Source organism: Protomyctophum bolini (assembly GCF_963924005.1).
Source record: "Protomyctophum bolini genome assembly, chromosome: 9".
NCBI lineage: Eukaryota > Metazoa > Chordata > Actinopteri > Myctophiformes > Myctophidae > Protomyctophum > Protomyctophum bolini.
Window position 1 is genome coordinate 8,843,728 of NC_137870.1, and position 12,500 is coordinate 8,856,227.

Consider the following 12,500-nt stretch of genomic DNA (forward strand, 5'->3'; position numbering starts at 1 on the left):
AAACCACCCGGGTTTCCTTTTTTTTATACATTCACGCCATCCAGACGCCCCGAGTAAAAATGACATGACTGAACTAATTCTGCACATAATCTTTACATTATCCCTAACAGTATGATTCTGAACCGCTAGCAATCAATCCCACCATTGTGTCAGCGAGACATGAGGGCGAATACAGTGTGTGTCCTCCCGGACATCAGGACAGCACTATGGACACTGATGACATGAGGGCCAATACAGTGTGTGTCCTCCCGGACATCAGGACAGCACTATGGACACTGAGCTTATGGTCAGTAGATCAGTAGGACAGCACTATGGACACTGATCTTAGGTCAGTAGATCAGTAGAGCACCGTCAGTGAGGAAGGAGGACATTACGGCAAGGTGTTTTATGTTCATTCTATTCACTGCATATACAGTATATAGAGTTCCTCTGCTGGATACTACTTTTCAGTAGCAAAGCTGTAGAATTAGCATTGTGCTAGTCATTCAGTGAATAAAAACCTGCATTTTCAGAAAAAGGATCGGGAGAGCGTGAAGAGTTGGAATGGCACAATCTGTAGCAAATAAACAGTGAAAATGGCTAGAATTATGAAAAAAAAAATTGTTACGTTGTTATGTCAATTGAGCTTTTTAAGAGGAAATATCTAAATGAATTGCAGATTCGCATGCACAAACACAAGAGCATGAACGTGTGTAACATACAAGGAGTGTCCTTAGGCAGCCCTGTTTGCAGTTAATACAATAGGAGGTGAAATCAGGCTAATGGCTGCATGACTGCTTTCGCAATCAGCATTTTGTCCTCAAAGTTTAAAAGTTGAGGTGAGTTCCTTCTACGTCAGGAGCTGTATCACACAGTACAGTATATCAAGCACAGTATAAGAAACAAACAACAAAAAGGCCGGTCTTCATACCTTGGCAATGGACTTGACCCATTCCCTGTGGCTCTGTTCGTCATCTGTGCCAAACAGATAAAGACGATCCGAGTCTGAGTACAGCTCAAACGTATAGTCATAACTGAGAGAGGAGGAGAGAGAGGATCATAACAGTTACTGTATAGTCATAACTGAGAGAGGAGGACAGAGAGGATCATAACAGTTAATGTATATAGTCATAACTGAGAGAGGAGGAGAGAGGAAGACAGAGAGAATCATCATAACAGTTAATGTATGTACCGTCACTGCTCTGTAGCTCCGTAGATAATATATTCCTGCAGAATTTGCCCTTCTTGCATGGCTGTGTTGTTGAACATACAGTACAATACACGCGGCTTAACGTTGAGAAAGTTACGCGACTGACCCACCCAGGTGATGGGTCATATTTATTCATAATGTTCAATGACAGAAACCCAAATAAATATTATATTTATAAAATAAAAATTATTCGAGCGACAACCAAGCGGCAAGTAAAATGTGCTAATCGCGACAACGCGTCACCTGAACAGGGCTGCTATGGTTAGAGTAAAATGTGTCGTTGTGTGCCTGTAGCGGCCGGGAATCGTACCCGGGTCTCCCACATGGAAAGCCAACATCTTAACCACTAAGCCAAAGGGATATCCCTATGACTCAGGGGAGGTATTAGACTTTAGGCCATCAGGCTGAGGCTGTGAGCCACTCTGCTTCTGTACATACCCATGTTTCTTGGGAGCGTTGACAGACAGACAGAGGATCTACATACCCGTGTTTCTTGTGAGCGTTGACAGACAGACAGAGGATCTACATACCCGTGTTTCTTGGGAGCGTTGACAGACAGACAGAGGATCTACATACCCGTGTTTCTTGTGAGCGTTGACAGACAGACAGAGGATCTACATACCCGTGTTTCTTGTGAGCGTTGACAGACAGACAGAGGATCTACATACCCGTGTTTCTTGGGAGCGTTGACAGACAGACAGAGGATCTACATACCCGTGTTTCTTGTGAGCGTTGACAGACAGACAGAGGATCTACATACCCGTGTTTCTTGGGAGCGTTGACAGACAGACAGAGGATCTACATACCCGTGTTTCTTGTGAGCGTTGACAGACAGACAGAGGATCTACATACCCGTGTTTCTTGTGAGCGTTGACAGACAGACAGAGGATCTACATACCCGTGTTTCTTGTGAGCGTTGACAGACAGACAGAGGATCTACATACCCGTGTTTCTTGGGAGCGTTGACAGACAGACAGAGGATCTACATACCCGTGTTTCTTGTGAGCGTTGACAGACAGACAGAGGATCTACATACCCATGTTTCTTGGGAGTGTTGACAGACAGACAGAGGATCTACATACCCGTGTTTCTTTGGAGCGTTGACAGACAGACAGAGGATCTACATACCCATGTTTCTTGTGAGCGTTGACAGACAGACAGAGGATCTACATACCCGTGTTTCTTGTGAGCGTTGACAGACAGACAGAGGATCTCGTAGGCCTTCAGAGTTCCGTTGGGTGTGGAGTTCTTGTCACTCTCGTAGTAGCTGAAGCAGCCGTCGTTCAACGTGCACCATCGCCGGCTGAACTCTGAACACATCCAAACACACACAGGCAGCGGGTTGAACACATCCACACACAGGCAGCGGGTTGAACACATCCACACACAGGCAGCGGGTTGAACACATCCACACACAGGCAGCGGGTTGACATGACTATGATGCACACATGTCTGCGTGCGTGACTGCATGCGTGTGTGACTGCGTGACTGCATGCATGCGTGCGTGATTGCTGCGTGACTGTGCGTGCGTGACTGCGCGTGCGTGCGTACCTTCCTGTCCCTTGCGCTCGGTGACCGCTCTGATCATGGAGCCCGTCTTGAACAGGAAGCCGTTGTGGCAGACGGAGGGCGTGGCCTTATAAGGAAACGCCTCCATGAGCCCGCCCACTTCTGACCGCGGCAGCTCTGAAAGACACGACAGGACAGGCAGGGGTTAAAGGGGTTGAAGCCGCCACCCTTATTGGTGAAAACCTGGTACTGCAGGCGGGCTGGGCCCAGGTTAGATTTATGAATGGATCGTGACGTAGGACGTGACACAGAGGTACTACAAGAACAGCGCGGGGGGTACTACGATAGGAGCCGACCAATCATATCAACGCTCAAGGGGTACTATGACAGGATCCAACCAATCATATCAACGCTCAAGGGGTACTATGACAAAGTATGACAGGATCCAACCAATCATATCAACGCTCAAGGGGTACTATAACAGGATCCAACCAATCATATCAACGCTCAAGGGGTACTATGACTGTCATAGTACCCCTTGAGCGTTGATATGATTGGTTGGATCCTGTCATAATGACAGGATCCAACCAATCATATCAACGCTCGAGAGGTACTACCCGGAAGACGGTGTCGTTTTTCTATGGCTACAAAACACCACTGAGCAACTTCCATTGAAGTGAATAGCGGGGGGGTGGGGCTATCGCTCCTCAATCCATTCTCTAGATTATATTATAGCTCATATATGGTTAAGTGTCTGAAAGACGTATAAGGACAGACAGGCAGGGGTTAAGTGCCTTGCTCATGGACACCTCGAGGGGAGCTAAAGGGAGAGAGCGTAAAATGACATGGAGGTGAGTGAGTTGTACATTATAGCCTAGGCATTTGGAAAAGAAGCCAGCTGTCAATCAATGTTACTGCGTAGAATCTACCAACAGCTGCTGTGAAATGCTGCTGTTGTCATTGTTGTGTAACACTGTGACTTATTCCGCCACGCCAACATGCAATGTATACACAACACAACACAACACAACACAACACACATGGAGAGGGTGTTAGTGCAGCGTCACTCTGTGTACAGAGACAAAGCAGACATTAATAACGGATCCTCGTCACGATGTCTGCGTAAAAGCGGCTTATAGCCACGTGAACCCTAGCATGTTTTAGCATGTGTCGGAGCCATAGAGTATAGACAGAGTTACGCAAACTCTGTTCACTTCATGGGGCCAGTGCTCTTCTACATTGACTTCTATTGGTTTGTCCCTATTTGAAGGCTTCAAATAGGGACAACTGGAAGTTTACGGAATGCATTAGAGTCTATGGGCTTGCGTGAGTACATGAACCACGTGATCGGGTCGGGTACCTTCAGCGGCATAGACATTAGTCTGGAACGTCGGCGTGGAAGATTTATTTCCAGGGGGGGCGGGGTTACAAACAGATTCCAAAAAGTCTCACTTTGAATAGTGGGCCTCCGATTGGTCACCCCACAACTCTGGGGTGAGCGAAATGAAATTCAAACGCGGAGAGTGGCACAGCCAACGTCCCCAGGGATTGTGTTTCTCCTGTGGCAGATCGGTCTGGTTTCCAGGCCAGAGTGGGGTTACCTGTGTTGAGGTTGAGGCTGAGGAACTGGGCCTGCAGCGGCTGGCAGTGGGCGTGGGCCAGGGCCAGGGGGGAGGGGCAGTCTACCACGTCCGTGGGGCAGTTCACATCGGCGCCGCAGAACACCAGGCTGAGGGTCTCCAGAACGTCACTGCACTGCACGTTGATGCATAGAGCCTGAGGAGGGGAGAGAGACACACAGTACACACAGGTTCAATGTCTGAACAAACGTACTGAAGTGTTATTGTATATTTAGACAAGTCTACTGTGGACTGGAGTTGAAAACTAGCACACATGCTAATAAACTGTAAGCAACATATGCACATCTACAAATTGTGCAATGTGATTGTGATGTTCATATCAACATAACATAACAGAGCAGTCTAGAGGGACTGACTAGACACTAGACACACAAGTTCAAGTTGATGCACAGCGTCTGGAGGGACTAGTCACTAGACACACAAGTTCAAGTTCGAGACCCAGGCAACCCGAGACAACACGGGCGTCGATGGCTTGTCGATGGCTTGTATATATCATAGTTAATGGGAACTCATCCACATTCATTCATCATGAGAGAGATAGAGAGATGTAAGAGTGAGAGAGAATGTACCACAAAGTAAAAGTAAAAACTAAACGGAACAAACAAAGGACTGTGGTCTAAACATGCACGGGTTCAACCATTCATTCACCGGCTGTAGCTATTGCAACATCTCCACATGCCACACATACTTGCACTCTGCATAGCAATAATAAGACTGCACACACACACACACACACACACACACACACACACACACTTATGGACACGCAATATGTGCATACGCACACATACCCTGTACACGTGTGAATAGATATTAATTATTTATAATAGTCATTACCCGTTCTAAATATGAACACCAAATTAGGTACAGTGTGGGTAATGCAATGTAATAGAAGCATTCCCTGGGGGAGGGGGGGGGGGGGGGGGGTCTATGTATTCTTGGGACTCACATAAATACGTATGTGTGTCACACACACACACACGTCCAAGAGTTGGTTTGGACACGGCAGCAGACACCCTGGACAGGGGTCTTTAGTCTTTACGGCAGCAGACACCCTGGACAGGGGTCTTTAGTCTTTACGCAACACTAGGGGGATTTTGAATGACGAGCTCGCGACCCGTCAAATCAAAATCAAATCAAACTTTATTTGTATAGCACATTTCTAACGACCGCGGTCGAACCAAAGTGCTTCACATCACAGAGCATAAAAACATACAGAGGCAAAAAGAAGAGGATAAGAAGATAGATAGATAGCAAAAAGGACGGAAGACCCGTTGCAAGACCCGCCACCCGCGTGTTGCTGCTGATAGACAGTTAATCAGTCCAATTGCATCCTGCGAGCGCGTCATTCAAAGTCGTACTAGGGTTGCGTAGGAAAAAAAGACACAGAGGTGTATGTGACACACGGAGGGTGCATCTGGTAGGCAAGGTAAAACAACGTATAGGTTACACCAGGTCTAAATGGGTTGAAAAAGGTAAACAAACACGAGAAAAAAGGCTGACAAACACAGCCAGAAATAAATACGGGAATCAAAGAGTAGTTCTCACTGCTCTCATCCACGTTATTCTGTTTGTTGCTGATTCAAACTGATCTGAATGCCACTGGGAGGCCCATAAAATGGGAGCATAATATGAATCATAAAAAATGGGAGTATATCTATTACTACAGTATGAATCATTAGCATACAGACGTTAACTGTAACCTGCGGGTTAAAGTTACATGATGATATAGCATACAACAGCTTATCTTCCAGCAGTCCCTTAGGCCTCGTATGTTTTGTAGATCTGCTGTTTTCGAGTAACGAGTAACCGAGCATATGAATCAGGCCTCATTATGCGTACTGAAGATGTACTGGCCTTATGGGCTTATACAGTCCATCTGGAACTAATGAGCACCTCCGGTGGCTCCGCCCCACTTCAGGGAAACACCACCGACACGGACCGCAGTGGTGACACACTGTCTGAACGCTGAATGCTAAGAGGCAAGCAGGAATACAAATGTGTTGAAAAGAAAAAACTATTACATTGTGAACATGACATCATGTGACATCTATGTTGAATACAAACAAGAGTTCAAACTAGAAAAATACCTTCTATGTGAAAACCGTAAGTATAGACAGGCTATTTGCAACCTTAGGCTAAACAACACAAGAATCCCAAAGGTCATCGGTAGATATAAAGGATTGGAAAGAAGCCAGAGGATTTGTAACCTATGTAATGATGCCAGAATTGGAGATGAGTATCATGTTCTGTTGGAATGCAAGAATACTGACATTATGAATTTCAGGCAAAAATACCTGCCACTGTATTTTTTTACCCACCCTTCTATGTTTAAATTAATTGCATTACTAAAATCTGAAAAACAAAAAGTAATCTATAAATTGGGTGCTTTTCTGAAAAATGTTCTTCCACTGTACAAATAGGGAAAGCCTTCCGATATGACTATGTATATCGTGTAATCTGTAATGTATTGTATATTTCCGATTGTATACTTTTATGAATCTGTGCTCCAAACCATGTGATCATGGTCGTGAGTTTAATAAATGATGATGATGAATCGCATTTATTTGTGTCAACTTGCAGGCTAATCATCATGACAGCCCAAGCTGAGAGAGAGACACAGAGAGACACAGAGAGAGAGAGAGAGAGCGAGAGAGAGAGAGAGCGAGATGGGAAAATGGGGTGAAGGAAGAGGCACTGTTTTTACAGCTGAGGAGAGCTTGCCTCAAACACACGCACGCACGCACGCGCAAGCACACACACACACACACACACACACACACACACACACACACACACACGGTTGCGTGGTCTCTCCTCACGTACAGAAGATCATGCACAGCATCTGTTTTTTCTTTAAAGCAACGTTTGGCTCATTTGGATCAAGATTGGGACATTCCATAGGTCTCTGTCACACTGACTCTCTCTCTCGCGCCTGGTCTATTTCACTGACTCACTCAGTACTGGGACCACACACGTGTATAAGTGTGGACGTGGACACACACACACACACGATAACACACGCAGCAGATATCAACACAGACAAAACATACAGAGTCTGGTGCACATCCACCCGCACATCCACCCGCACACGGCACGCCCACTTTAGGCCATCTCTTCTTGGAAATTGCAACGTTTGAAATCACAAAATATTCAGTATTCTGTTGACGGTACTGGAACACACACACACACACACACACACACACACACACACACACACACACACACACACACACACACACACACGTCATACTCATCTAATGGCCTGGCGTCACTGTAAAGTGTGAGTGCATGTCTGGTAGACATGAAGCCACGGCTCCATAAAAGGAACCAATCAGGTCACATGATGTCGCATGATGAGGAAAGAAGCTGCATTAAGTATTTCAGGGCTTCTTACCGCCCTCAAACATCTGCTGCTGATGACACGCGCGCACGCACGCACACACACACACACACACACACGCACGCACACACAAACGCACACGCACAGCAATCCAAGGTTCTTACACAATGTCCCGAGAGAGAGAGAGAGAGAGAGAGAGAGAGAGAGAGAGAGAGAGAGAGAGAGAGAGAGAGAGAGATTTGATCAGGGTGTGTCTTCAGTCTGGGCCCTGCAGCTCCACATTTGAGAATGGGGGGATGAAAAAACATAGAGAGAGAGAGAGAAAGGAAACCAAAACAAGAATGAGACAGAAAACAGAGAGAGAGGAGATCAAAGTGTTCCCCACACACTGCAATCAGAGGCTGATTAGTGTCTGTCTGTGACCCTCCCCAGTCCCCACACACGCACGCTCAGGCACACACACACACACACACGCTCACACGCTCTCACACACACACACACACACACACACACACACACACACACACACACAGTGTGTACGATGCACGGCTAATTAAATAAATGGGCACAAATCAACATGTGGTTCATTGTGATACCATCATGAGCAGATCTGAAAATATTTTCGAGAAAGACACAGAGAGAGAGAAAGAGAGGGGGGGTGGGTAGAGAGGGGGGTAGAGAGGGGGCAGTGGGGAAATGAGAGAAACGTAGAGAAAGAGGGATCGAGGGAGGAAACGAAAAATAGATAGAATTTTGATTGAAAAGAAAGAGAGAGAAAGACAGAGAGAGAGAGATAATTAAGGGGCAGAGCAGAGGTGTTAATTTAGAAAACAATTAAAAAAACGTAATTATGGAGTCACAAAGTGTAGTCTGCTACTTTTTGACCGGCGACACAGACCAGCGCAACAACACAAAGCAGGCATTGCTGACACCATCACACAGCAGGGAGGAGAGTCCTATGGATGGCACACACACACACAGTCACAGAGCTGTGAGGCGTAGAGTGCCATGGACGAATGAGAGAAGCAGATGTCATGAACCAGTGGAAGCCATCAGGCGAGCCGAGGCCAATATTCCAAAACCCCAAAAAGTGTCCACGAAAACAGCCTCGTAAAGACTTTACTGCCGCGCGACACGCCTGCCCTGCACGGTCTAAGAGAACAACACCAGTGACACGCAACGACACGCACTCTACATAATAATAATAACTATATTAGTATAATTCTTCCTCAGAAAACAGGTCAACTTGACAATGAGTCATGCCGCTGCATTGTCTGTAAGAATGCCAAACAAAAATAAGTTTTACTCTTAACTGTAACTGTAACTGTACACAAGATACTCTTATGTACCTGTACACAAAATGTAACAATAAAGTTTTACTCTTATGTACCTGTAGCCTGCCCTACACAAGATGTAACAATAAAGTACAACCTTGAATCTTGAACCTTGTTTGAGTGTTTTAACTAGGAATTTAAATGAGTTGTCCCTGCCGGTCTATTTTGTTCACTCTGACAATACTTTGCCAGGCTTTCTGGGCATCCCAAGTGGTCGGAACCCTCTAACAACCAGTCTGTGGGTATAATGCCCTAGGCTGCCAAATATAAAGACAAATAGTCTGCACCTATAGCCCAGCTCTGAGATGGTATGTAGAAGTGGTTGGTATTTTATGACCTTGGTCATGAAGGCTTCCTCTAGACACACACGCACACAGAAGTGAACGTGATATTGTTTATTTATGTTGTTGGTGCCTTATAATCCCGTAAGGGATGGGTCTTAACGACAAGACACGAAAATAAAGATTCACTCACTCACACACACACACACACACACACACACACACACACACACACACACACACACACACACACACACACACACACACACACACACACACACACACACACACACACACACACACACACACACAGAAATCAAAAGCCTTTATTATGTGATGTCACATGACAAGGCACGTCCTCCTGCGCATGTGGGTTTGGCGACGTGCCAGCAGCAAAGCATGGCATGAGGTTTTGCTTACTTTGAGAAGGCACCTTGCGTGACCTTTGTGCTTCCTCGTGAAGACATTCCATAGATTCTGTGGTTGCGTGACCTTTGTGCTTCCTCGTGAAGACATTCCATAGATTCTGTGGTTGTTTTCACATGAAAAGATGCATCTCAAAAGCTTTCCACTACAAAACAAACAATAGCATTGTGATGGAAAACGGAGTCGTCCTACTGTTCCCCTATGGAGAAGGCAGTGGAGGAAAATAACTAAGCACGTTTACTTAAGTACCCATTCTGACCTGAGATCAGATTCTAAAAATGTCTGTTTGAAAATGACAGTTTTCTGAAAAAGCTATGTTTCTATGTCAGTCGTTCTTAGATTTTTCAAAAATAGCAGACCTACAAGCTCATAAGTGGCGCGCTATGAGCTTGTAGATCTGCTTTTTCTTTTTTTATCCCACGATTTTGTAAGCCATTTTTCACCCCTGTGTCAATCATCTAATGTGATCCTGGGCTCTAGTCTACACACCCTCCGCCAACCTGGGGAGAGCAACGGACTTAACTCATGCTTTCTGCTATTTTTCAATAGCTAAAGCATAACATAATGCTGACACCAAAAGGGGTTCCCGGTATTGGGCTCCCGCGGGGCGGGGCATTCTAACACAGCTGGAAATACCCACTCTGGCAGCCCACTTGGTAGCGTGGCTCCTTAGTCGTTAGACTCTCAACCCACACCTCCAGGGTTCGAATCCCGCTGCCGCCACTATTCTTCCGACGACTGCGGACTGCTTTTTTTGTGGCCGATACAGTATGGTGTCAGACCACGACGGAGGGGCGCCGTCTCTAGCGAACTAGAGCCACGGGAGACACCACCGAGGGCGCCGGTTGCCACGTCGAACGCTGCGAAGTTCGCTTGTGCCGACTCAGCCCCGTCCGAGACTTCGACTTGGGCAGAAGAATCACCCAGTGCCTCCCCAGACAGTGCCCCCCCCCAGTGCCTCCCCAGACAGTGCCTCCCCAGACAGTGTTCCCCAGTGTCCCCCCATTCTCTCTTTTCACCCCCAAACACATAGCAAGATCTCAGCCCAGATCCCAGCAGTAAGATCCCCTAGTCCCCCAGAGTCCCACAAGCAGGGAAAGTGGCGAGGCATCGCCATTTCACACAAAGCCGGCGATGCCCGCCAACGTGACACTATGACTGTAGAGGCCAAACAGTTTTGCGTGCGTCACAGAAAAGGAGACATTCGGTATAGGCCAATCAGAGGCAGCTTGGTGGCAATAGTTTGTTGCTGTATATGTATACAGTACATGCTTACTAGAAGCGTGAACCTCAACAGTCTCTCATGTCAGCCTCCTGTATGTATACATGCTTACTACTGTAGATGTGTGAGCCCGCAGCCTCAACATGCTCTCATGTCAGCCTCCTGTATCCGCGAGTAGGAACTTCCTGGTACTACCAGGAAGTCTGGTAGTACCAGACTGACAGGTAGATCAGGAGCTTTCACCTCTAGAATGGGACGGATGTTTGCCGTTGTCATTATACCTTAGAATGAAACCACAAATTCCAGCCACGAGCAGCTCCAAGCTGCACCAAATCCCTGCATCCACATGCTTCTCTAAAATGCAGCATTCATTCTAGAAAAGCATCCCTGGCTAATAAGACATACAGTATGACTTAAAACATTATACAGTATGTATAACAAAAATATGTATAAACTAAACTGGAAATTAAAAACACATTAAATATTGTATTTGTCTTCAAAATTGTAGTTTTTTCACTCAATAGACTAGAGAACACTTGCAACAGGAGTTATTCATTCCCATATTGAGTGAAAAACAGACTATTTCTAAGATAAATAAAATGTTGAAGGTGTTTTTAATTTCCAATTTTAGTTATAGAGAGGGCAAGTATAATGTGTTAAGCCAATCCAAAACTTGGGATAAAGAAAAAATATATATAAGTTTTTTAAATAAAACACAGAAAACGGCACTCGTCTCTGCCTTCAGACAGTTTATTGCCAGAGCATAATTAGAAATCTGTCCGGACCCAATCTTTCAACGGGCCTCCCTCTTTCCAGACAGCCCTCCCACATGAGTCAGATCCTTGGGAGGGACAAGCCACCATATGTCACTATATAGCCATCCCATACCCTGGGGATGCATGGCTTCTTCTCTCCATCTTCTTCCGGCTAACTCCCATCGGGCCGTCGGGTCGGGTCGCCAGAGCGGATCATCCGTTTCCATCCGTTTTCTGTTCCGTGCATGTTCCTCGGTCACTCCAGTCCAGCCACCTGCATGTCCTTTCTGAGCCAATCCATGAAGCTCTTCTTTGGGCCAATGGAGCGACCTGCATGTCCTTTCTGACCCAATCCATGAAGCTCTTCTTTGGGCCAATGGAGCCACCTGCATGTCCTTTCTGACCCAATCCATGAACCTCTTCTTTGGGCCAATGGAGCCACCTGCATGTCCTCTCTCACGGTCTCACCCAATCCATGAAGCTCTTCTTTGGGGATTTATGGCATTATTATTAACTAAATGACACTGATCATGCCCTACATCGTCTCTTCAGACTCGCCACGCCATCTGGACCAAGATGCATGTGTTACCCATGTACCTATTATATACCCATGTACCTGTCTAAATACTTCCTTAATGTCAACAAAGTCCACACCCACAACACCAGAGGGAGTTCAACAAACCACGTGCAACCCAGATTCGGCTCAAACAAGAGGATTCAATTAATTTCGCTCCTATGCCACTAAAATGTGGAACGCCCTACCAACAGCCAATGAGACATGAGAGTCCCTTGACCCCCTCA

General features: G+C 46.2%; 1 protein-coding gene across 5 annotated transcripts in view; it reads right to left on the minus strand.

The window, feature by feature from the left end:
• Window positions 1-12,500, minus strand: part of arap1 (ArfGAP with RhoGAP domain, ankyrin repeat and PH domain 1) — an 86,326-nt gene that overhangs the window by 25,693 nt on the left and 48,133 nt on the right. For all 5 annotated transcript variants that reach the window (XM_080772606.1, XM_080772605.1, XM_080772607.1 and 2 more), the window contains exons 15-18: window positions 4,300-4,474; window positions 2,741-2,875; window positions 2,364-2,499; window positions 911-1,013 (exon numbers count right to left, since the gene is read on the minus strand). In XM_080772606.1, coding sequence (XP_080628732.1) covers window positions 911-1,013; window positions 2,364-2,499; window positions 2,741-2,875; window positions 4,300-4,474 — 549 coding nt within the window. The remainder of the gene's footprint in view (window positions 1-910; window positions 1,014-2,363; window positions 2,500-2,740; window positions 2,876-4,299; window positions 4,475-12,500) is intronic.